At 38.9% G+C, this 25,437-nt stretch overlaps 1 protein-coding gene across 1 annotated transcript in view; it reads right to left on the reverse strand.

Annotated features, from left to right (window-relative positions):
• The window catches only part of MAST4 (microtubule associated serine/threonine kinase family member 4), a 608,649-nt gene that overhangs the window by 39,905 nt on the left and 543,307 nt on the right, over positions 1 to 25,437 (reverse strand). The window contains exons 11-20 of the mRNA XM_043488941.1: positions 24,935 to 25,010; positions 22,848 to 23,057; positions 20,747 to 20,848; positions 18,263 to 18,395; positions 14,465 to 14,532; positions 12,036 to 12,121; positions 4,582 to 4,790; positions 2,702 to 2,840; positions 1,266 to 1,398; positions 126 to 291 (exon numbers count right to left, since the gene is read on the reverse strand). Coding sequence (XP_043344876.1) covers positions 126 to 291; positions 1,266 to 1,398; positions 2,702 to 2,840; positions 4,582 to 4,790; positions 12,036 to 12,121; positions 14,465 to 14,532; positions 18,263 to 18,395; positions 20,747 to 20,848; positions 22,848 to 23,057; positions 24,935 to 25,010 — 1,322 coding nt within the window. The remainder of the gene's footprint in view (positions 1 to 125; positions 292 to 1,265; positions 1,399 to 2,701; positions 2,841 to 4,581; positions 4,791 to 12,035; positions 12,122 to 14,464; positions 14,533 to 18,262; positions 18,396 to 20,746; positions 20,849 to 22,847; positions 23,058 to 24,934; positions 25,011 to 25,437) is intronic.

The following is a 25,437-nucleotide window of genomic DNA, read 5'->3' on the forward strand; positions in this document are numbered from 1 at the left end:
ATCTGTTGGCTAAAGCATTTGATAAAGGTTAACATTTTAGTAATAAAAACAGTAATACTCCCCAGAATTACATTAAAAAGCTGCTTCCCAATGGTAGCCTAGAGATAACTCCTGACAATATTTACCACTGATGACTTGTCCAAATAGCTCTTCTGGAGTGTCCCCAAAGAACGGCACGCATCCAACCAGAAATTCATAGAGGATAATCCCCATGGCCCACCAGTCCACTGGCTTCCCGTAGCCCTGCCTCAGAATCACTTCTGGTGCAATGTATTCAGGTGTGCCACAGACCTAAAAGATAATTGCAATATTAGAATAATTGGAATATTAGACACAAATTAAAATGAGCAAGATGGCTCAATATCAATTATTTTGCCTAGAGTGCACCTGCTCAACCACATGGACAAAGAACTTAAGACCAGAGATTCTAAATCATTGTCTATCATACCAAAGGCAATGAATTACTTAAATACCAAAAAAAAAAAAAAGCAAAGCTTAAAATGCTGCTTTAACAGAAAACTGTGTGTAATATCTAATTTCAAATTTGAGTACCTTTTTATTTACTTTGCAAAAACATTTGTAATCCCTGAAATTTAAAATAATACTGTATTTTTTTCATCTGTCACTCTCAGAGAGTTTTAGTATTTATACGACCGAAATACATTCACATCCTGGTTACTTCATAAAAGCCTGATGGTTGAGACATGTTCACCTTAAGTAACTGTACAATGAACAGATTGTGGGCACATGGTAATGAGGCGTGCTTAAAGAGAAATGGTCCATGGCTCGGAGTTTAGCACCCGTGATTGTACGACGCATCATGAATTTCATGAGGACTCTACTGAGACTCCAAAATTCCTTACAAAAACAGTTTTCCATTTGTCTCTCTCACACTCTCACTTGTGAGCAATTAGATCATTCATCTTACTAACAGACCATAATGCTGGGGGAGGGATGTGGAGGGACCTATAGTTCAAAGAGGTCCTGAGAGAAAAATGGGAGCAATTTGCACTTTATTAAATGTAAGGCCTACCAAGACATCTAAAGCCCCAGCGCTAAAATGAAGACAGCCTAGGCAAGTTTTGGTTCTGAATCTCATTGGCAATGCTGTACTTTGTATCAGAAATGATAACCCACTTCAGTATTCCTGCCTGGAGAATCCCATGGACAGAGAAGCCTGGTGGGCTCCGGTCCATGGGGTCACAAAGAGTCAGACCCGACCACAGGACTAACACTTACTAGAACTGAGCAACATGCAACCTTACCTGCTTGTCCAGGAACTCTCGGGCATCCTTCTCAATATGACCCTCATAAAGATTGGTAGTCATGCTCATGAGTCCCACCTTGGATAATCCAAAATCTGTCAGCTTTATGTGCCCCATGGAGGTGACCAACAAACTGTGAAGCAGAAGGACATATATGACAATACTCCTTTGAAGCTCATTTTTTTGTTTTTACTTTTCTCCCTTCCACTGACAGTTTTTAAGACTATGTAGTATATAGGTATCAGTCTTATTACAAAATCCAGCCTGCAAAGAGATGAAGTCACACAAAGATGTTAAATATATTAATATGTATCTGGCAGCTGAGTGTAATCCACAACGGAGGGCTAGAGATTGGGACCCGCTCGTCTTCCCTGGAGCATCTACATACAGGATCACTTACAAATTGCAACTCAGAAAAATTCAAGTATGGAACTCTGACATCTTTGCATTTTCAGAATAAAAAAATAACTGAGAAAGGGCTACTGATAATCCTGTGTTACACATCAACAACTAAGATAAGCTACCAATCTGTGATTCAAGTAAGATAAAGAACTTGGAAGAAAAACGTAGTGTTGTTTCAGATTTTAACTTCTGACTCAAACTTAAATTTCTATTCACTAAAGACAAGACCTACATCTCTTATACATGCAAAGAATGCACATTTGAAAGCTTTATGAATTTAGAGTTTAAATTTGTTTTCATTTTAAGTGGCATAGGAAATTTTAATAATTTAAAAAATTAAAGGAGGAGTCTAAAAAATAAAGCTATCGGAAGGATATATGCTGAAATTCTATAGTTGTGTTTGGTAATTTTGTGATTTTTTTTTTTTTTTTGTACTTCCCAAATCTTCTGGAATGAGCATGAGTTAATTTTATCATAAAGTTTTCAGCACACTGAAAAAATACTTCTAGAGGCATCTCAAATTAGTGGAGAAAGCATGAAACATTTAATAAACGGTGTCAAGAAGACTACCTAGACTTTGGTGGGAAAACAGTGTATCTGTATCTCAAATCAGACACCAAAATGAGCTCCACATAGATTAAAAATTAAATAATAAATTATGAATAAAATAGAATGGATTCTATAAGAATATCATCTTGGAGGAGAAAAGAATTATCTAAATATGATTCTAAATGCATAAACTACCCAGAAAACAACTCATGGCATTCTATGTACCTATTATTTACATAATAAAAACCTTAAAAAAATAAATTAACCCTGGTTTTATACTCTTTTGTTTGTTTCTTATAAGCTATCATTATAAACATCATAACCTTTAAAAAGATTATACAAAAATTATAAATGTTGCTAAAAATAACTTTGGGGAACATTATGGGAGAATTTTTAAACATGCAAAGCAGCATTAAAAGAAAACATTTTTTAAAGACAAAAATTTGTATTATGTGAAAAACAGACATATTGCATCAGTGACATACTTGTCTGGTTTCAAATCCCTATGTACAATTCCATAATTATGTAGATATTCCAAGGCCAGGACCGTCTCAGCAAAGTACATCCTGGCCATGTCAACAGGGAGAGGACCCATGTTCTTCATTAAGGTAGCACAGTCACCCCCTATAAAACAGAACAAAAAAGACTTAGCAAGTACTGTATCAGCTGGGATTAAAGACCACCAGTTTAGATTGCAGAATTTCAAAACAGAATGGCCTCTAACCACAAAGTCCATCATGCTCTTAAGTGGAGACTGTTAGGTAATCATGTTTCTACTTAAATGTGCTGTGAAGAAAATACAGACGTCTATTTAAGAAGCACTGCTCATGAGGGAGCAGATTTGACCTGAAGTGAAACAAAAAGTTGAAGAACTAATGACGTGTTTTAGGAACAGTGTGACCATTTAAAATATAATAAAACCCATGGCTGATTCATGTCAATGTATGGCAAAAACCACTACAATATTGTAAAGTAATTAGCCTCCAATTAAAATAAATTAATTAATTTAAAAATATATAATAAAGCATTTTGAAACATGGATTCTGGAATCAGGCTGCCTGAGTTCAAATTCCAGCTTTGATTCTTACAGGTGGGGACGTCTTAGGTAAACTGGTCTTGGTCCCTTTGTCTGTTATGCCAGGATATGAATAACGTCATCCCTTTTATTGTGAGGATTAAATGAAGTAATCTATGTAAAGAATTTAGGATGCTGTCAACACATATTAAACATGTGGAAAACATTAATGATTGTTGTTAAAATAACCACAGCAAAAGTTAATAAAGTATTGGTGTGGTGAAAAGAACATTGGGTGGAAATCATGCAAATTATGTTTTTGTCTTGTATCTACCACTAAATATCTAGTGAAACGTGGGTTTCAGTTCATTCACCTGCAAAATGAAAATGCTATTTAATGTTCCTTCAAATTGTAAAGTTTTGGGATTCTGTTCAAATAATTACAAGGGCTTAAAGCAGATACTTTGAAAAAACTGTTTTGGCCCTTGCTTACCTATTCATTTTATAGTTTTATTTATGTTAATAAGGCATGGCTACTGAAATACTCAAACATTTCATGTAAAATTGATGGAAATAACATTACTTGGAGCATTTAAAAGACAGACCATGAACTTCCAAAAGAAAAACAAGCTTTTTAAAATTAAACTGTAGTTGATTTATAATGTTAGTTTCAGGTATACAGCTTCTGATTCTTTCCATTGATAGGTTATTAAAAGATACTGAATACAGTTCCATGTGCTATACACTAAATCCTTGTTATCTATTTTATATATAGTGGTGTATATCTGTTAACCCCATAGTCCTAATTTATTCCCCCTCCTCTTTCCCCTTTGAAAGCCAGAAATTTGTTTTCTATGTCTGTGAGTATATTTTGCTTTTGTAAATAAGTTGATTTGTACTTTTTTTAGAAGCTAGATTTTCTTGAATGTGTCTTCCTTCTAACTCACTTTTAATTTAATACCATAGACTGAAAAGGACATATTTTTAATACATTCCTTAAGAGGATCCACTGTAATGAATGCTTTTATGATACGTGATAAAAATAAGTAGGAAAAATCCCATCACCTATATTCTAACTTTAATGACCAATTGAGAGGAGGTACTCAGGATGAAAGGCTATTTAAAAAGGAAAACAACCTTTTTTTTCACGTAGCACTAATTTTCCCTTTGTTATAACAGAGCTGGCACTTTACAGGCAATTATCAGAAGATAATGACTGGGAATACTGCCATCTCATTGCCCAGCCTCGGTTCCTCTGCGGGTGCAACCACCGTGAAGCACGGGTCAGTCACACACAGACAGCGGCCTTGGGTATCAGCGCTATGTTCTCTGCGTCAGAGACTGACTCACCTTCCACGTATTCCATGACCATGCACAAGTGGCGCCTGGTCTCAAAGGAGCAATACATGCTGACCACAAAAGGGTTTTCTGCAAAAGTCAGGATATCCCGTTCCACAAAGGCCTGCTGGATCTGGTTTCGGAGGATGAGGTTCTGTTTATTAATCTTCTTCATGGCAAACCTCTGCCGGGATTCCTTATGCCGAACGAAATAGACTGCCCTGGAAAGGAGCACGAGGAGTTGGGGTTCAAAGGAAGAGGGGATGTTTCTGGGTACAGTAAGCCAGGGAGGTGGATGTGATCACCCACTTTTTTTTTAAGTTCACATAACAGCTGGGATTCAGCCCACATAAACTATGCTGGCAACTATCAACATTCAATTTCAGGTCAAAGTCCTTTGGCTAGGTTGATTTTTTTTTTTTCATCCTTTCAATAAAGGTTACAGGTCACACATAAGACATCAAATTCATTTCAACTGCTGAAGGATATGGACAGTCTCCAGAGTGAGCTATTTTCCAATAGCTGGCTGTTGTTTTCAGTTTTTTCATAAACAGAACAAAATCCAATATATAAGTTAGAACAGGAAAACAATGAAAAAAGTACAAACATATTCTGAGCTAAAGCCTTTCTAGCATTAGATATATATTAGGCATTTTTTCACAACTGACTAAAGCAATAATTTTCTATATGATACACATGAGATCTACAAAAAGAGACCATAGATTATAGTTTCTTAAAGCAGCTGACTTCCAACTTGAGAGTAATTTACTTCCCATTAACTTTCATAGGGCTTCTCAGGTGGCGCTAGTGGTAAAGAACCCGCCTGCCAATGCAGGAGACAGAAGAGATGCCGGTTCAATCTCTGAGCTGGGAAGATCCCTTGGAGGAGGGCATGGCAACCCACTCCAGTATTCTTGCCTGGAGAATCCCATGGATAGAGGAGCCTGGCGGACTATAGTCCATAGGGTTGCAAAGAATTGGACATGACTGAAGTAACTTAGCATGCACACATAAACTTTCTAGATAAATATGAAGTATGTCTAGACAAACATGAAGGTCATAGGGGGCTGCCCACCCTGCTACAAAGAGAAGCATATTTCTTCACTACAGACCTCGGCATGAGTTACACCTAAGTCTGTTTGAACAGGAAATGCATTTCTCAACTGAAAAGGGGTCCAGAGTATACAGACATTTCTGGTGCATCTGACCCACAGGTGAGGTGCCCAGCAACTTTACCCTAATATGAGCAGGTTGTATGGAATTTCTGCCAGAAGCCTCACCCAAATACTCTACAGAACCAGTTCTGTCTGGGAAAAGACAATGGACTCCTTGGAGCTTCAAATGCTGTACAGAAAAGAAGTAATCAGGAGGAAGATCTTCCAAACCCCACCTGGAAATGATGAGCAACAAGGAAAATGTCTTGGACAGTCTCCTTTTCTCGTAAGTTACTCGTCACTTATCTCATTATTGAGGGAGAACAGGTCTGAACTCAGGTGAGGCAATGTGCAAATACTTAATAATTTATCTAAAGAGCCATCATCATTAGAAGTGTGTAATAGGTTATATGAGGCTGTTCTGAAACAAACGCAATGATAAACTAAGGAATAATTTACCTAAAGAGCTACCAGTCACAGTAAACTCTACCCAGTAGGATGCTTCCTAAACAAAGGGTTATCTGAGATTCATTTCCCACTAGTGATTTTCACTGTCCCTGAAAAAATGAACACAAAGGGGACTAGGACACCCTATATGTCTGCTGAACCAAAATGTCAGAGTGATCCACTGATGTAAATCTTAAGTATATTCAATCTCAGTTTAATCAATGTTCACATCTTTCTCTTAAGTGCTCGACTAGGAATTCATCTTTCTATCAAATGTGTACCTCTTTATCTTTGTCTTCTCATTATACCCACATTTTCCCTTGACTCACAAAATCACACAAGCTGTCTGAACCACACTCCACACAGCCAGCTGGAGGAATAACCTGGTGTTCCTACGTCCACTTTACAATAAGCTGGTGTGGGGGCTGGCCAGCTAGGTGCTCACCACTTTCCATGTGGGCTTGCTGTCCTCTTTAGGATGCCCAGACACTTGGGCTTCCACCAGCTGGGTTTAGTTCTACACCTGTGCTCCTCACTAGGCTTGATACCATAACTGACTAATTTAAACAAATATTTAAACTGATGGAAAGTGAGTGTGAAAAGAGAAAACATCCTTGTTTATAAGAAAAGTGAATGGAATACTTGGGAAAGTACTGATAAATGTGAGTTACTAATTAAAATTCCTATCGATTCAGTAAAGTGAAAAGATTCTAAATGTTAAGAAAATAATAAAAATCTAGACACAGATTGATTTCAGTTTTTGCTTCACCTATAAAGAAGCTAAAAATGGGAAACAAACAACATAGTACAGTCAGCCTTATGTGTCCCTGTCTTCTGTATATCCTTAGATTCAACCAACTGAGGACTGAAAACATTAAAAAAAATCCCAGGAACTCCATAAAGCAAGACGTGAATTTACCACACTGACAACTATTTACAAAGCATTTACATTGTATTGGACTTCCCTGGTGGTTCAGCTGGTAAAGAATCTGCCTGCAATGCCGGAGACTTGGGTTGGGATCCCTGGGTTGGGAAGATCCCCTGGAGAAGGGAATGGCTACCCACTCCAATATTCTGGCCTGGAGAATTCCATGGACTGTTGCATAGGGTTGCAAAGAGACACAACCGAGCGACTTTCACTACATTGTATTAGGTATTATAAGCAGTCTACAGATGATTTAAACTATTGGAGAGGATGCCATTTTATGTAACAGACTTGAGCATTTGTGGATTTTAGTATCCAATGGAGGTAATACCAAAGAATGACTATGTAACTATGGTTTATATTAGCTGTCTTATAAAGGTCTTACATCAAAAGGCTGGTCAATTTACATAAATTTAAGTTAAATTAAAATGTTTAAAGTACATATCATTTTTTGGCGATTTCCTGCTTTGACTAACTTTTTCATTAACCAACTTAACTCATTCTTTCTGAATCAAACACTTTGACAATTTCCCCCCTTTTTCCAATTACTAATTCGATAGAGCAGAACAAAAGATTCAAAAACACTCGAGCTTCTCCTAATCAGAAGCTGATAGCAGAACAGACATACTCAAAGGGAGCACAGAAAAGAACTTGGCCTCGGCTTAGATATGAGACAAGCATTGGCAGATATTGTCATGAAGAGGGATTTCTGAAATACAAAATCTGCTTTTTAAAATAAGTCTCAGAACTGAAAATGTTAAAAAGTCAGTATCTTTATATAAGCACTTACCTATTCTTGAGAGTCAACTGGAGTACAGTTCAGTTACTATCTCTTCTTTCAATGTTTAATATTAAGTAGGTTTAGTGCTAGGATTTCCAGACATATGATATTGAGAATTTCACTTTTAGACTATCAGTAAGTTGCCTTTTTTTTTCCCCCTGTTGTATCTTTCTTTTCTTTTTTGGCCATGCCACAAGGCATGTAGGATCTTAGTTCCCTGACCAGGGACTGAACTCATACCCCCTGCTGTGGAAGCACAGACCTCTAACCACTGGACTGCCAGGGAATTCCCTAGGGTGCCACTTTGATTTTCAACCACGCACCACTATTTCTTACATAAATAACTGCAAAAAAACTCAATATGTAACAGGAAGTGAAGGAAAAAAGAATAGGATTGCACATGACTTCATGAAAGAACAAAAGAGAAAGAAGCCCCAGGCTCAATTTGACCAGCACTTACACCAGGTACAGTGTTAATAAAGGCCTTCAATCTTTATCCTCAGATTTTCAGTTCATAAAATTTGATTTGACTTTCTGCTTCCCCTTGCTATTTTATTTAAAACAATCAGGTAATCCTTAGGAATTAACTGAAATTAATTTCAGTTGAAATTAATCCTATAGGTAGCTTGAGATACCATTTCCTCAGGACAAACATATCTTGTTCAAGTTGCAAAAGTCAACTTAGACTTAATTAGAATCCCCTGCAGCTGGGTTTGTTTTGTTTATGTTCTAACATTTTGGTACTGCTTTGGGAATATTATTTCTAATGCTGAAATTGGTTCATTTAGTAATAAGTATTCTCTCACATACTCCTTTCCTCCCTTCCTATAAGTCAGTGTTCAAAATCTACTCAAGTCAGCAGAGAGAGAGGAGAGAGAGAGAGGGAGGGAGAGGCTGAAAAAGAGAGAGAAATAGAGACAAACAGCAGTGGGACAGACAGACACCTAACACTGCGAGGCAGAGCTGCAAACTGCCCAAGTCTAGTTATAAAACTAGGCTGAACTGATTGGGCTCCCATTTCTCTGCTTTCTGTCCCCAAGGGTTGCTTTCTTTGAAAAGGCTTCTGTGTCTCTTTTCCTATACTGACCCCTCTGTGCAACAGGAAGACTCAACGATGGGAGGTGATGCGTTGGGAGGGGCAACCCGCTGAGCCAAGCATCACTCCACTCAAGCAGAACTGAGGTGGGGGCGGGGAGAAGCAGAATGGGAAGCAGGCAGGATCTAGAGCAGAATGAATCAGTCCTATGGGGAGGGTGAATGTCTCATGCATATACAATTACGCATGGATCTGAGAGCCTGATACACGAATCCCTGTGGGCAGAACCTCACGTGGGAAGGAGAGTGCATGTGTTGTCGAGACGCTGAGAGGAAAGGCTATCAAGAGGGGGCATCTGTCAGCTTGCACACCTGGTCTCTCAGGTAAATGACTCTGTCCTTTGAGGGTGAAAAAAAGAAAGGGCGGCAAGAAAGGCTAGAAAGGAATGTGAAGTGGAGAAGAGCTGTGCCTCTCAGATCCGGTTTACTTACTTTAAAAAATTTTAGATTAGTTTTATTCTTTCACTTTGAAAACATTCAAAATTGTTATCTAAAAATCTAGGTGGAGGGAAGTTCCCGGCCATCCAGTGACTCCATGCTCTTACTGCCAAGGGCCCGGGTTTGATTCCTGGTCGAGGAACTAGGCTCTCACAAGCCTTGTGACCAAAAATATTTAAAAATAAATAAATAAAAACAAAATCTAGGTGGATGTACTCAATGGAAGAAGGATTTCTATACCCCAATTGAGATGACTAAAAGTTATAAACAAAATATAAAGGGAGACAAGAACTCTGCTTACAGTCAGCATATGTATGATCAGGCCTGGAAGCCTCTTTCCCCACATCAACACCTCAAAGGGTCTTGTGAGGAGATGACATATATAAAGAGACTAGTCCAGTGCCTGGCACACAGTAGGTGTTCACTTCCTACAAAGGGCTAAGTTTGGCTTGAAGGAAGTTTCAGCTTCCAGGCAGGGATCTGAAACCTACTAACCAGAGAAGGAAATTCAGTGCTTATCAAGTTGGTAAAATGGCTTCATGCCATGCGAATGTGAAAGTGTTAGTCATTCAGTCTTGTCTGACTCTTTCCGACCCCATAGACCATAGCCCGCCAGGCTCCTCTGTCCATCGGATTCTCCAGGCAGAAATACTGGAATGGGTAGCCACTCTCTTCTCCAGGGGATCTTCCTGACCTAGGGATCGAACCCGGGGTCTCCTGCATTGCAGGCAGATTCTTTACCATCTGAGCCACCAGGGAAGCCCCTTCATGCCATGAACTGTCACTAAGCAGGGATGTTGAGAAAATCCTGACCTGTTACAGCTCTTTCTAAGAAAAGGGTTAGTTTCCAGTATAACCAGTTTTTGAAAAGTCAAAGAACAGGTCACTGATGTGAGCAGGGGATTCAGCTACAGGGATGCCCAAGAGAGCCTTGAACAGCTTCAATTCATGGCCCACAAGGGATCCACCTGTTCAGCCAGTTCACAGAACCCCGCCATAGCATCTTGATCGGGTGGGTCAATGGGTGTGGCTCGATTCAAACTTTAAGTTCAAAATAATTAAATCTTAGAGGAAATCTGTCAGAAACATAGTGAGAGATTAACTTGAAGTGTAAAAAAAGAAAAAAAAAAAAAGTTTTGGCTGATCAGCACAGGCTCCCGCAGGCAGCTTCTAAGCCCATTAATGACTTGGCCTGCGTCCTGGGTGTTTACGGATTCACAGCTTGTTTAACTTCTTGTATATTCCCAACCATTCCCCAAAGTGTGATATACCTCATCTACTATACAGTGGTTTAATTGCACTACAAATGAGTTTACTCAACCAATTAGAACTCCATATACAGCTAAGATATTTGCTCAAATTTTATAAAAGTGGTGCTTCACCGACAATCCTGTGCCAGAATTTCACTTCCAATAAAATCAAGCAGTGCTTATACCCACAGATTCCTTAAATCAAAGTTCAGTCTTCTTTCTAATCAAAGAAGAAATCCTCAGAGGATCCCCAGGATGAAAAAGGACTAAAAGCCAACAATATATAAACAAAATCCACAAACAACCACATGCTAAAATGATCTTCTTAGGCAGAAGAGTTTCAGTGAGGTCCTTGAAAAAAAATAAAACATTGCAAAAAAAAAAAATCAGAAAGCATTTATAAGCCACATCAGGAAATATGCCATTTGACATAATCCTGAAAACAAATCAGTGAGGCATAGAAAGGACTCACAAATGTTTAAGTTCTTCACTAAGTTAATGGTGTGGAAAATATTAGAGGTGAAAAAAATCATAAGAAGAAACATCCCTTGTGGCATAACAAAAATCGTTTCTATCTCATCTGCTCATGTGTGTGATAAATGGCAATAAATGTCTACGGGATGGTTTATTGCCCTCCACCTACAGATGGAATTGCGATTAATACTTAATTAAACTAGAGTTCTGGGCTGTCTAAAGTGGATCAGGACACAGTTTGTGCATGAATTATCCTTCCAAATTATTAGTAACTCAAGAAGGATCTTGTCAGTATTGACCTTAAGCCATGAGAAAGAAACTCTGTGTCTATAAAACTGAGTCAAGGAAGGGGCACCACTAATATAATCAGACTATAGCATAGAGGCCAATTGAAAAAAAAAAAATTCTGGTGTAACTGAAAGACAAAGAATTGTATTACTTTATATTTTCAATCAGCCTTCTTATTTAAGTTCTTCTCTTCCAAGGCTGACTGCTGGTCAGGCAGGAAATGCTGGCTAATCCTCAAGAAGAAATGCTATAAATGGAATTTATATATATTCAAATATATTTATACATAAATATACAGCCAGATGTGTATATGTATCTATATGTCTACATAGAAACAGGCATATGCAAAAATGTTCCCTTATTTTAGAAATTTTTGTTTTCTAAAGTCTTTCTCTCCAACCCTCTACAATAACTCCCACCCATGTCACTTGAAATACTTTCTGTTGAGGTATTCAATGAAAAATGATTTGGGCTTCACCTTCTACCCATTAAATGAAGGAGCAGTTATCTGAAAACTAAAGTCCCCAACAATATCTATTTGGCATTAAGATCAATGTGAAGAATATATTTCTTAGGTGTGTTAAAACACAATAGAGTTTTCTTGGATTACTCACCCATAGGCTCCATTGCTGATCAATTTAATTGTTTCAAAATCACTTTCCCGAGGTTTCCTTCGAAGTTTCAGGGAAGCATTAGAGCTCTTGGAGACGAAACACGGATGTTTTTTAAAAAAAAAAAAAAGCACAGAATTTAAGAAAATTATTTTAGCAGCAAAATAATTAATATCTGAATTACATGCTCTCTTGTTTAAAATGTTAAAGTGCAATATTACAGCCAAAGGAACCTGGGGGACAACTTTAAAGATCAATTTTCCAAAGCAGCGCTGATAAACTATTCCTCACGACAGTGGCTCAGATTCACTGAACTGAACCTAATTTCCGGGAGATAGAGGCACCAAGGTTTTGAAAATTCCTGATTTTAATTTACCTCTGTAAAGTATTTGGGTGAACCTCATCCTAGTCTTCTAAAGTTTTTTAAGTCTTTAAAGTCATCTTAAAGTTTTAAGTCCAAAATGCCAAAGCTTAATTCTGCTTTTAGTCAGTTAGAATAGAATGGGCTAGAGTGGCTCTATGCAGGCTAGTGGACCATGTGACTTGTCTGCCCGACCCAGAGCGTCTCTATTTCACTCCTATGGCAACCTTTCCCATCTGGAGAAGGTAGCTGACAATGAATGGGATGGCCAAGCAGAGCATGCCTGTCTTTCTTTACTTCCATTCATTGTAAGTCTTACCATGGTTTAGATACCAATTTTCAAAAAGACAGCCCTTTTAAAAGTTCAGCTCACAGAATAAACAGTGTTTTGTTTTTCTACAAAATTGCCGTATCTTAGCACTGAAAAGGAGTTAACAGTCATTTTGCTTCCTCTACAGAGACCAGAATCCCCTCCTCATAATTTTGGAAGAACCTCCATGACTCTGAGGAATCCTCCCCGGCTCAGACATGGCGCCCGCTGACCTGCTGCCCACCATCCTTGGAAGACTTAGACTGACCTTCACACCTTCCTGGGTGACTTCAGTATCTACACAGAGAGCTCACCAAACAACCTGGTCCGGGTCTACCTTGCCTCCTCAACTCAAACAGCTCCCTTCTCTACTTCTCCCTGGCCTCTGGCCACAGGACCTGGGTCTAGTCGTCCCCTGCGAGCACTCTACCTCAGGAAACATAATCCAAGCCTGGGACCACTTACTTGTTCAGCCACCCCAGTCTGACTGCTCTCCACAGCTCGGGCTGCAAAGACCCTGAACCAGTCTCTGTCTCCTTAATTCTTCCTCACCTGCTCCCGTGAATGCCTCCTAAGCCACCTAGACCGTCCACCAGAAACTCTCCCTCTGGGGGCTGGAAGGTCCCGCACCTTACACACGCTGCCTGCTTGATGGCTCTCCTTGGATGTCTCAACGAACTTCAGCTTTAGCGCACTCAACATTCTGGCAGTTATAATGAAACTGATTAAAAAGTTGCCTTTATTTAGCGTTTACTACGTGAGGCTGTCCTAACCATTTCACACAGACTACCTCCGTTAATTTTTCATATATATTTTATAGATGAGGAAACTGAGGTATAGAGAGACTCCGACAGCTAGTGAGAAGTGAAGCCAGGCTTGAAACCTGGCAATCTGGCTCCAGAGTCTGGGCATTTCATCCCCCAGGCTAGACAGCCGCCCCTCTCTCCTCACCCCCTGACGCTTGGGGGTGGCCCGTCCTGGTTCCTCTTCCTCTGATCACAAACAGGAAGGACGGCATCAGCACGAGGCCCTCTCAGCTGCGCTGCAGCCTTTCAGACGGCTTCCCCAGGGTCCCCCCTGCCCGCTCCCCTCACCCATCTTCTTCCTGCGCTGCGATCAGAGTGACTTTCTTCCCGCTGTACCTCTATTACGGTCATCTCCTTATCTACTCCTCCCCACCCCACCCCACGACACACACACCTTTCCTCCACAGCACCACAGCTTCCCACTGTTCTTCAAAAGAAACGATTTGACACAGATGAACAGCAAGGACGTCTGTGTGCAGTTTTAACCAGAGCTGGAGGGTTTTAACATGAAGCTGAAGGCTACACGGTCACTGTCACTCTAGAGCCCTCAGAAGCACTCTCCTATCACGTGTCTCCTGATGTTTCCTTGGCCTGGAAAGTTCCCTCTGCCCCTTCTCATCCTAGTAACCCCTCACATGTCAAGCATCCCTTCCTTAGGAGATCTTTCTGGACTGGCAAGATGAAGCTAAGTCTCTTTATGTTATGTTCCAGGAACACCTGGCCCTTTTTCTTCATCAATCTCCTTCAAGTTTCTCATTTTGATTTTTTGTGCATGATTTCCTTATATTAATTTGTTTCTCTTTGAAGAGAGGGGCTAAAGTTGTACACCTAGTGCCTCGCCTATAGAAGCACAATAAATATGTGTTGAACAAATAAAGTAATTAACACAGCCAAAATCTCCAGATGCTCATAAACAGAAAAACCAACATCATATTTCATCAAGAAAGATACTTACACTCACTGATTCATCTGTTTCTGGTGTTTCTGCTGTCCCACTATCATAGTTTCCCAGCTGAGCCATTTCTAAATTGAAAAAAAAAAAAAAAAGGCAAGATTTAAGAGAAATAGGACTATTGCAATTGGACAGCAGTACTATGCTATTAATAAAACTAAAGAAAAACTATTTTCTTCAATATTAAAAAAAAGAAAAATTTACTCTATACTCCAAGGTACACATGGGGAAATCTTAAATCCAAAATGGCAAGAACCAACAACTGATATTTTGAAACTGTTCATTACATGCCCTTTTCCCGAGAACCGCATTCCCTATGAATACTTAGACATAGTCCCACTCGGAGGTGGGCATCTGCGCACGCTAGCAGGACCCCCTGGTTGACACGATCACCGCAGCGTGGAAGGGGTTTGGAGGGCTCAACGACTATGCCTGTAAACAGATACTCAGGAGAGGCAAGTTTCCTAGGCTCTGATGCATCAGAGAGGCACTGCCTGTAGCTCAGAGCTTGAGTCTCAGGTTGTGATGAGCCACCCTTTGCTCTATCCCGTCACATGCAGCGAGAGCAAGCATTCCTAGTCCATGAGAATTCGCAATTTGTCAGAAAGGAAGCAACAGTAACTGTTAAGAAGAGTTTGGAGTTGAGATGACTTGAGCTACCCCCACGAAGAGCACTTAACTAGTGAGTTCTTAACCTTGGGCTCTTTCTCTGTAGGATGGAAACAGTACTGTTTATCTCAGTTTTTTATGAGTATGACAAGGGATATGCATATAAAGCTCTTAGCATGTTAACTAACAAAAATTAAGTGCTTATTGAATGTTGATTGTTGTTTATTACTATTAATTATACCATGTAAAGGAGTCAGTTCTGGGCTGGATGCCACATGTTGACACCAGTCTAAATTCTACCCTACTGGTCTCGTTATGAGACAAAGCATTTAATTGCTCAACCAATACTGGAATGCATCCTTGAGTCTATATAAGTAAATGAGAAAACCGAACTCATTTTCTGGTTTGTTTTGATTTTTATACTTAACAGAAAAAAACAAAACATGTTTAATTTAAAAAAAGAACCTGAAAGAATTTTCTCCAAAACTTTGATAGGGGGTTATCTCTAAGTGGCAGGATCACAAATAATTTGAATTTTCTAATTTTTAAAAATCAAACAAGTATAATAAAGAGTTACAGTATTTAGTTACGTATTTTTGTGTGTATCTAATATTACTTCCTATGTGCTCAGAATTTCATGGATTCATATTCTTATAAATATAATCATCCTTTCTTGGGAGAGATTACACAAAAAAGATATGAAGCAAAGCAACACTACAGTGTTGCCTTTAGAGAAAAATTAACTACAGAAATTAAAATAACTGGAGATTGACACTATACCAGGTTACTTACAGAGGAAATCCAGGAATTAAAAATGAGCTCAGTAAAACCTGTGTGCTTTCTTTGTGTCATTTAAATGAGTCAACATCCTCTGTGGCTAGCACTGTGAAGTCATGGACTAGGAGGTAAATTATAATGTATTCAGTTGGAGGGGCTCAAAGTATTTGTGTGTCATGTCTGACTCTTTGCAATCCTATGGACTGTATGCTGCCAGGCTCCTCTGTTTGTGGGATTCTCCAGGCAAGAATACTGGAGTGGGTGGCCATTCCCTTCTCCAGGGCATCTTCCCAACCCAGGGATCAAACCTGGGTCTCCTGCACTGCAGGCAGATTCTTTACCACCTGAGTCACCAGGGAAGCCCCAAAACAGCAACAGTAACTAACACTTATTAAGCATTATTATACATCTTGGGTGCAGACGTGAACTCATATAATCCTAAAACAACCATATGAAGAGATGCCATTATTCAGTTTTTGGGGAAAGCACTGAGGCACAGGAAGCTCATCAGTCTGATCAGGGTGACCCACCTACAGTGCTGACACTCTGGGCAGTCCCATGCCAAACCCTGACTCCGAACCCTCAAAAGTCAAGTTTTAGGTCTGCCAATGCCCATGATGACAAGAAGGCAAATACACATAGATCAGAGTTTGCAATAATCATGTTTTAAGTGATTATAGCAAACAGATTAAAAATTATCCTTGGATCTGAATTCAGAAAATTAAAAAGTTAAAAACACAACTCTTAGTGATAAATTTGTATAACTAAAACATGAAACTTGTCAAAAATCAGTGTTAAACATTTTTTAAGACTATAAAGGTATATAAATGGGCCTCAGATTATTCCCCTACCAAAGGTTCAGTCTACAGCGATATTTCCTGCCAGGTAAGAAAACTGTGAAGAGCTCACTCAGTCTACAATTCAAGGGCTGACACAACCTTAACTCTACCAGCGTGAAGAGTCACTATAATACACTTTGACAGCCTCCCCCACTCCAATTATTTTCATAAAAAAACAAATTAAAAGATGGTTCTGTTTTAAATAGAGTTGCTGCTAAATAACTATTATCTGAGAAATACATATTATTTGTAAGCAGTGGGTAGTAATGGAATGGAACCAAGAGTCAGCTTTTGAAGCAGGAAGCTAAGGCATCATTTTGTAATGCCTGAAGAGATTTTTAAAACTCATCTAAATACCATTAAACATCTGCCCTTTTTATTTCATTGATTTAAACCATTTCTGAAGACTCATGATTCAAAAAGGTAAAGATGGTAATTTAAAAGCCATGGGGAAAAATCTCTCCCCAGGGAACTTTTCAGAAAAGCAGCCACCAGTCTCCGATAAGTGATGAATCTGTTGTGGTATTGCTTTCAGTACAGTATAAATTTATCTGGCATTATCTCCCCGTAATGCATGCATCATTTCACTGGAAGCAAAGACTTGATGGCCATAAGAGCAGACAAAGCGGGGGAAATAGGAGAACAGTCAGAGAGCAGCAGGTTCCCTGGCTGTAGATGGGAACATATCTGTGCCAACAGTTAGCATCATCACAGACAATTTAGCAAGATAAACACTGTTTGCAAATTCAATTTAATGAACCAGGAAGACAATTTTGAATAAAGGAGTCTATGATTGTTTTTGAGTCTTTTCAGGCAGTATATAACCTAAGTGTTTCAAATGACAATCCCAAACAATAATGAACAGGAAAAGGTGGTGACAGGGGTGGTTTGCCAATATCAGATTTGGAAAAAAAAAAAAAAAAAAACAAAAACCAACCCACTAACAGGGTGCTTCCCCTTCTCTGCATTTAATAGCAGTGGACTTTTTTTTTATTCAAGCAGAAATCCTTGCCTAAGTTCTAGAAAGCCTTCTCTCTCCAACTGGCTCCCCAGTATATATATATATATATATATATATATATATATATATATATATATATATTACTATTTTTCATACTTTTCTGAGATAAGTAAGTAAAAATAGATTTACGAAGACTGCACCTGACTTAATCACCAGTGATCAGTTACCTTACTCCTCAGTTACATTGAAATGTCACTTTTAAATTAAATGTAGTTAATTTCTTTACCAACATTTAAAAAATGTGCACCCCTGAGAAGAATCAAGTAGCGCTTCCCAGGAGAAACAACACCCCGAGAAGGTGGAAATCTAAACCTTCCTGGAAATAAGTTTCAGGCTGAGAAGCCTTCAGGATTTCAAGGTCTCCTCCCCACGCTAGGTAAACACAAAATTCAATTTAGAGCTCTTTCCTTTGGGTCACAATTGGCCCCCAGATTTGGCCTTTTCACCAGATAGTGGTCAAAACAAGAAGAAAAAGGAAAGATTTGCCACTAAGTTCTTCAATGAGGCCATGATGAATAAGCAGGTAAAAGGTCAACCCAACCAGGTACTACTCACCTTCCAGAGGATCTTTATTGAGGCCAAGCTGGCTAATGATGTACCTGGGAATGTCAGTTTTAATACCCTGTCCTTCTTTGGCATGGCCTTCTGCTGCTTCTAATAGGTAGTAAAATTCTTCGGGATCAAATTCCTAACAGAAGACAAACACAGATGTATACTTCTTTGAGCCAAAATTGTCTAACGTTTTATTACATAAACCCTATTCACAGTGAAATTGCTGGATACATATGGTTGTAAGTTATTTATACTGAAAGAAGGCAAAAGGATTACTTCATTTAAAAAGCATATAATTTTCAGGTCATATTCAAAGCCTAATCATATTCTAAGACATTAAATCCTTGGTAACGTAAAGATAATTTCCATTTCCAATTTCCTTGTAATGTGACTTTGAAGGTACCAGGCTCCACTTAAGCTATCTATCCTACTGAAAATGAACAGGTCTGAATTTTTAACTGTGCCATTTTAGAAAAGTTTTAAAAATCCATGAATCTCTTCCAAAGAGATTCAGTTTCTCTCTCTGCCCAAAGAACCTAAGAAGAAGTAATATGAGAATGCATTTTTCTGAAAAGTTTTGAAGGAAACTCCTTTAGTGTAGAGGTGTCCAAAAATATTAGAAAGAAAAATCTCAAAATTACCACTTTTATCATTGAACTCTAAAATTATGCCACAAAATTAGTACTTCCAGTCACCTCTTTGTAAAAATTTGGTAACATTCTCTTAAGCAGTTTACCTTTGGCTGACTGTTGCTTCTAAATGAAAAAGCATGCTACAAATGGAGTAAAGCCAAACCAACGTCCACACTCAGTACCCTTTACAGAAACCTAAAAGCAGAGGCAAGGCAAGATTGGAACTACAGGCCTAAGATGAATGGTTGGGAGAAATATTCCCTAAAATTCTCAAACTCCAGTTTCATCTGAGCTTTAAACAGCTCAAAAAGCAGCACTTGTTTCTATCTTTGATAGGCTACATGGACCTTTACTGCTTCTCTTCTGATTAAGACTGATTACTGTAAAAAAGTCATTTCCTCTTTGAAGGCAACATCTCTCTTAGCATGTCTGCTGCTGTCCAGAGAAGCAAATTTCAATGCTAAATGGTATTTCCCCCCAAACTGAACAACTGCAGGAAGTACAAGCCTGTGGTGCATAATTCAAAAGGTACAACACAGAGAGCAGGGAACAAACCAGTCTTCCCTCTGCCTGTATCTGGTAGTCACATGGTTCTCCGCCCCAGAGGCATCCGGAGTATTTTGCTTTCCCTTTATTCTTCCAGAGACACTCAAATGCTGAATGGTGCTTTTGAGTCTAGGAGTCTCAGAGTCCCTGCATTGATGGAAAGACTTCCTCCACCATACGCCTACCTTTCTTCTCTAGACTTAACCTCTACCACATCTCACTATGCACTAGTATAAGTTTATGAGGCTGTAAACATTTCACTGTTATTAAAAAACCACAAATCTTAATTACAATAAGAATAAAACCAAAATAATATCACCAAGTATGTATATGTGTGTGTACATGTAAAGTTCTGAAAAGCTGTATTGTACGCAGTATTATAAATATCAATACTCTAATGGCTTGTGAACTTAAAAGTGAGTTTTGATACTACTTGAAGCCCCATGAAACTATTTTTTTGTTTGAACCCTCACCTTTGTTCACAGTGTTGACTAACATTTCAATCAAAACAACATAAAATGAAGCAAAGATTTTCAAACAGGAAAATGGTCACTGACTAAACAAAGTATAATCGATAAACTAATCGTGGAAAGTCTCATTCCCTGAGGTCTGGATAAGGCCCTACTGTATTCTCCAAATGGGCTGCTGACACGCCCTTATTTCGAACATGCCACATTTCAAAAGTAAGAGTTATAACCACAGGTTACCATTTATCCTAGCTCTGATTTCCCTTTCTCTGCATCTTGGCATCTCCAGAAAAGTGAGGCACAGTGAGTGTCTTGAACGAGCCCGAACAAAGAAATTATGCTGAGATAAAGTCAAGTGCATTATTTCATAATCAATTTTTTAGGTTTGACCAGAATGTGATAACAACCACCTCAATACAACACAAGTCCTAGAATTTTACTGAAAACCAGAGAAGGAAAGCACAGATGTTGTCATCAACATTCATGAGTTGCTGTTCCTCTTGGCTCTTTCTTGGGCTTCCCTGGTGGCTCAGACCATACAGAGTGTGCCTGCAATGCGGGAGACCTGGGTTTGATCCCTGGGTTTGGAAGATCCACTGGAGAAGGAAGTGGCAACCCACTCCAGTATTCTTGCCTGGAAAATCCACGGAAGGAGGAGCCTGGCAGGCTACAGTCCATGGGGTCTCAAAGAGTCAGACACGACTGAGCGACTTCACTTTCTCTTTCTTGACTCTTTCCTTTTAGCTCTGTCTCTGAAGCCAAATGTAACTGGGGCTTTCGGGTGGTCCCTGCTTTCCCACAGTTAACAATAAATAACAAAGTCACTTCAAGGGACAACTCACCAGGCACTCTAATAAACGAGCAGGGCGGGCGATAACAATCAGGATCTTTCGAACTAGTTGTTTAATAAATGCCAGCTCTCCACTTTCTGAACGATTGTGAGCCTATGAGGAAGCAATGAAAAGAATGATGAGAGAGTTGCTCCATTAAATGGGAAAGAAAATCAGCAAAGCATGCTAATTAGATAACTGAAAATATTCAAAAACTAAGTGACTTAGAAAATACTTTTAAAAGATTGATAAGCAGACATTATCTCTACATAAACGGACACTACTAAACGTCTAGATCTACCAAATGGCTCCATTAGCTACATTTTAATTGCAAAACGTTGATTTATTCTCTGTGTTAAAAATCAAACATTAGGGCTCTTAATGTGAGCCATGAATGAAGGAGACATTAAAGGTTTATGACACATCAAGTACATGATACAAGCAGAGTGGATAGTTGATGAGGAACCTTGATTTTCCAGATATAACTGGAGAAGCTGTATGCTGCTTATATCAAATGTTAGGTGAATAATTAAATCAAATGCAACTTTCCAAAATGTAGGTAGAGAAACTATATACAAGCAAAAACAAAACAGTTAACATTTAAAAGAAAAAATAGAGAAAATGACCATTGGGGAATGATTATAAAATAAAATGTGTTTAAAGACAACCAACTGGCAACTATAACTATAGACCCTGATGGTGCTCTTAATGTTACACATATATATATTCCCCTGCCCAAGAGAAAAATTTCCCTAAAAGTCAACAGTTAATCTATTATATGGTGCATTCACATGATTTTTTGAAACCCTAAGATTTTTTTCTAATTGCCATGAAACAGCTTGCCAAGTCTATCATATAGAAACAAAATTAAGTGGGGTATTTCAATGCAAATAGCTTCAGTTATGGATTCAAGCCTTTACAGGGAAAGCCTGTGAAGGAATGAACCACAGAACTTAACTGGTAATTATAACAATATCCTGATACAGAACTGAGAAATTAAGGAAAAAATATCTCAGAGATGTAAATACATTTTTATCGTAATTTATGGTAGCATTGGTCTATAACACATTGGAAACTGACAATAAAACCCCAGAATACAGTGTTCACACAAAGATAGTCTAAGAAAAACTGCCTCTGTGGGCTACAAAAGGTTGAAATGTGAGAAATGGGGACAGAGCACAGAACTCTGTTGGGAGGTTTAGATGGGAAAGGGAAGAAAAATAGTGGCTGCTTGTCAGAGAGGACTGTCTCATCTTGCCACAACTAAATTCAGTATGAGCAAGGACAGATGGATTCCTAGAAAACTAGGATGCCAATATTTTCATTCAGTTCCATGCAATTATTTACATAATCATCCTTAGAGAAAACCACCTACGGTTTTATTTACATGGGCATAATGTATGCCGATGGGATACAAAAATACAATCTATCCAAATATACAGGCTAAATAGGTTTTACTTGTAGGCTGTGGATGATCAATTTCAATCAGGACAGCAATATTATGCACTAATTCCATCCCAACATGCACACTCCCTTCCTGTCTTGGGTGTTATCAGGAGCTAGGCATGCAAGTGTTAGGCCTGGAAGGGGCCTGTGTTTATCTGTCATTTTAGAAATTGAATATTTTGTTAGAAGAAATATTGACACCAATGAAAATGTAAGTTGCCATTTACTACCCAGTACCACATGCAGGTTAATTAACAGGACACATGGCCTGAAAGAAGCCAGCAATTTTCCATTTAGCTTTTCCAGATATTAGAACTAGATAGCATCATCAAATAATGCACGTACATTCAGGCAATTTTTAACTTTATGGTTAAGGAGGGGGGAAAAAATCACTGCTTCAGAATCTTTCACAATCCACTTATCCAACAGCCATAGATTGCTGGGTCCCAAGGTTCCTGTAAAGGTTATTACATTAACTTTCTATTACTCTAAATGTTGACCTGAAACAATTTATAGCAAGTAGCAATCAATTTTTTTCTTCTTCTTTGCTTCTGTGTAATACGAACTCTATCTCATAGTTGAAACTTGTTAGGCAAATGCACTCATAAAATTTGTCTTTTTTCAGGGTAAAAGCAAAACAAATCAAAAAACTTTATAAGGTCCATACCTCCTGTAGCAACTTATCTAATTTGTGCTGTAATTCGAGGAAGTATCGTGAGGTGATGAGACCCTGGTGGGATTTATCCAAACAATCGCGAGCCAGTTCAATAATCTGATGGTGAGTGAAGCTGAGCACACCATCTGCAAGCGGGAGGACGTGGTCTGGAGAGTAGCTGGTGATGATATCTTTTAGGCGCTCTTCCATCTGAGCTGTAGCCTGTTCACAGAAGACATGCACACACAGACGTTATACAAGGAAACACAAATAGGTAAACAGTACAATCATCACATTTATTTAGTATTTTTGGAGACCTCTACAAGTTATCAAATAGAATTCTAGAAATTAAATTTAAAAGAAGCCTCACTTCTGTATGATACTATAAAATGCTAAATACATATATGTCATTATACATGTGTCAAAACCCACAGAATATACAATACAGGAGTGAACCCTAATGTAACCTATGGACTTGGGGTGATTACAATGTGTCAGTGTTGGTTTGCCAATGATAACAAATGGACCACTCTGGGACCAGAGGTGTGTGTAGGGGGATGTTGATAAGAGGGGATTGTGTATGTATGGGGTCAGGGAGCATTTGGAAACTCTCTGTACTTTCTGTTCAACTTTGCCATGAATCTAAAACTGCCTTATAAATATAAAGTCTATTTGAAAAAAAGAAGAAGAAGAAGAAGAAGCCTCACCAAGTGGAAAAAGAGGTATATACGAGAAACTGAATCTCCCAGGGTGATAATTACTTATTTTCTATGCCCTATCAAATGTAAAACGGTCCATGTAAGCTTCTCCAAATAACTCAGTATCTGTGAATTGCTGTGCTGTCATTTCAAATCTTGGGCTCTTTCAGATAGTTTGCCGAAAATATCAAATACTTGCAGCTCTGTTTTTACCTATTCAAAAATCAGAACTGAAGTTAGAGTTCCTTAGGGTGGGCCAACAGTTTGCTCTCTTGGCTGTATTTTAATGTACCAGGAACAAGCATCTTATACCATCAATACTCTTTCCTCAAAAAGCTACATCTTGGGCAAAAGGTCAAAGGAATTCCCTTGACAACGTAAGTCTAAAATTTCCTTCCCAATTTTTATTTCATTCTCTAGGATCCCCGATTGCCTAATCAATATTCCTTGCTTGAATTTATTGTATATGCTGGGAGATTCTCTCTGCCTCCTGTTCCTTTCTAAAATCCTAACCAGTATTAACTAGTAAAGTCAGGATCTGTTTCCCTGGTGAACAAGTGGCATGTGATAAATGGCTAAAACGACCGTAATCAATGACATCAATGTTGGGTTCATTACAAATAATAAGTACTCTACTCCTGATTTATGAAGCCGAGGATTTCCTTTTGCTCTCCTGCCTAGGGTTACAAAGGTGATAAGGGGAGGAACGGGGACAGAATGGAGCGACTGTTTCTCCCAAATGTGTAGAAACACGCTGGTGGAAAAGCCATGGAGACTAGGGCATGGGGACTGGCAGACAGCAACTCTTTGCAGCCGGGGCAAGTGGCATCAACCCGTCTCCAAAGGCTCTCTGGTTCAGTCCAAATTCTACTGGCCCGTCCAATGGGGAACACTGCAACTGGACTTTCCTTCTGAATAAAGAGGATTAGACTTATAATTGCTAAAGAGACTGGAAGCCACAGAAAAGAAAAATTAGGTGAGAAAAGTAAAAGACTTTTGTGACATAAACCCATTTACAGGCTTCTGAGGAAGCTGAACAGTCTCTGCTGGACCAAGCAGCAGGCCCAGAATGGGCAGAAGGAGCCCCAGAATCCAGCAGCCTTTCAAAGCAGATGCTCACGGAACATCTCCCAGCACCCCCACATCCAACTCGTCACAGTGGGCAGGTGAACCAATGGGATTTACTTTACAGCCATTTCAGTCCACAGAATGTGTGGCTGATTCTCAGCAGCTTTTAAAAGGGCTTAGTGATTTTATCTTTCTAAAGAAGGCTACAGTGCTATTTTATGCGAGTCATGACTGGACTGGACCATTACTTCCCTCGAAAAAACCACCTTACAGACGCTAAACCTATGTTGCCTGTTGGTTTAGGTGCTAGACATCTTCAATTCAATTCATTACCTTTGGGAATCTTTCTTTGTAGACATGGTTCATCATAATTATTTCATGGTCACAGCAGGCGGGAGAACGTCCAGGGCTGCAAGCAAAGCAAATTACCCTTTTAAACTTGCTACAGCATGAAATGAAAATAAGATTTTTATTTATAAACAATGGGTTGCAACAAAAGTACTATGCAGCCTTTGTAAGAAAAGTATATTAGGTAATAAACTACAAAATCAGTCATTAGTGCATGCGCACACACACACATACTCACAGAGAAACCCTGAATATGATTCAAAAAGAAAGCTCCAGAAGTAGAATGCTGAAAATTAACTATAGGTACAATATAAAAGTTCATAAAACATTCTTAAATTGCAGTTACATTTTGTATGTAGCATGTACTTGTGTGGTTCCAGAAACCAGTGAATGAACTGGGACATAAAAGAGTACAAACAGCAATGTCCAGGGCACGCTGCAGTGTCAATTTCACACTTTTATCATACATCTGCTCTCTGCCACGTGCC

Source organism: Cervus canadensis, chromosome 16 (assembly GCF_019320065.1).
Source record: "Cervus canadensis isolate Bull #8, Minnesota chromosome 16, ASM1932006v1, whole genome shotgun sequence".
NCBI lineage: Eukaryota > Metazoa > Chordata > Mammalia > Artiodactyla > Cervidae > Cervus > Cervus canadensis.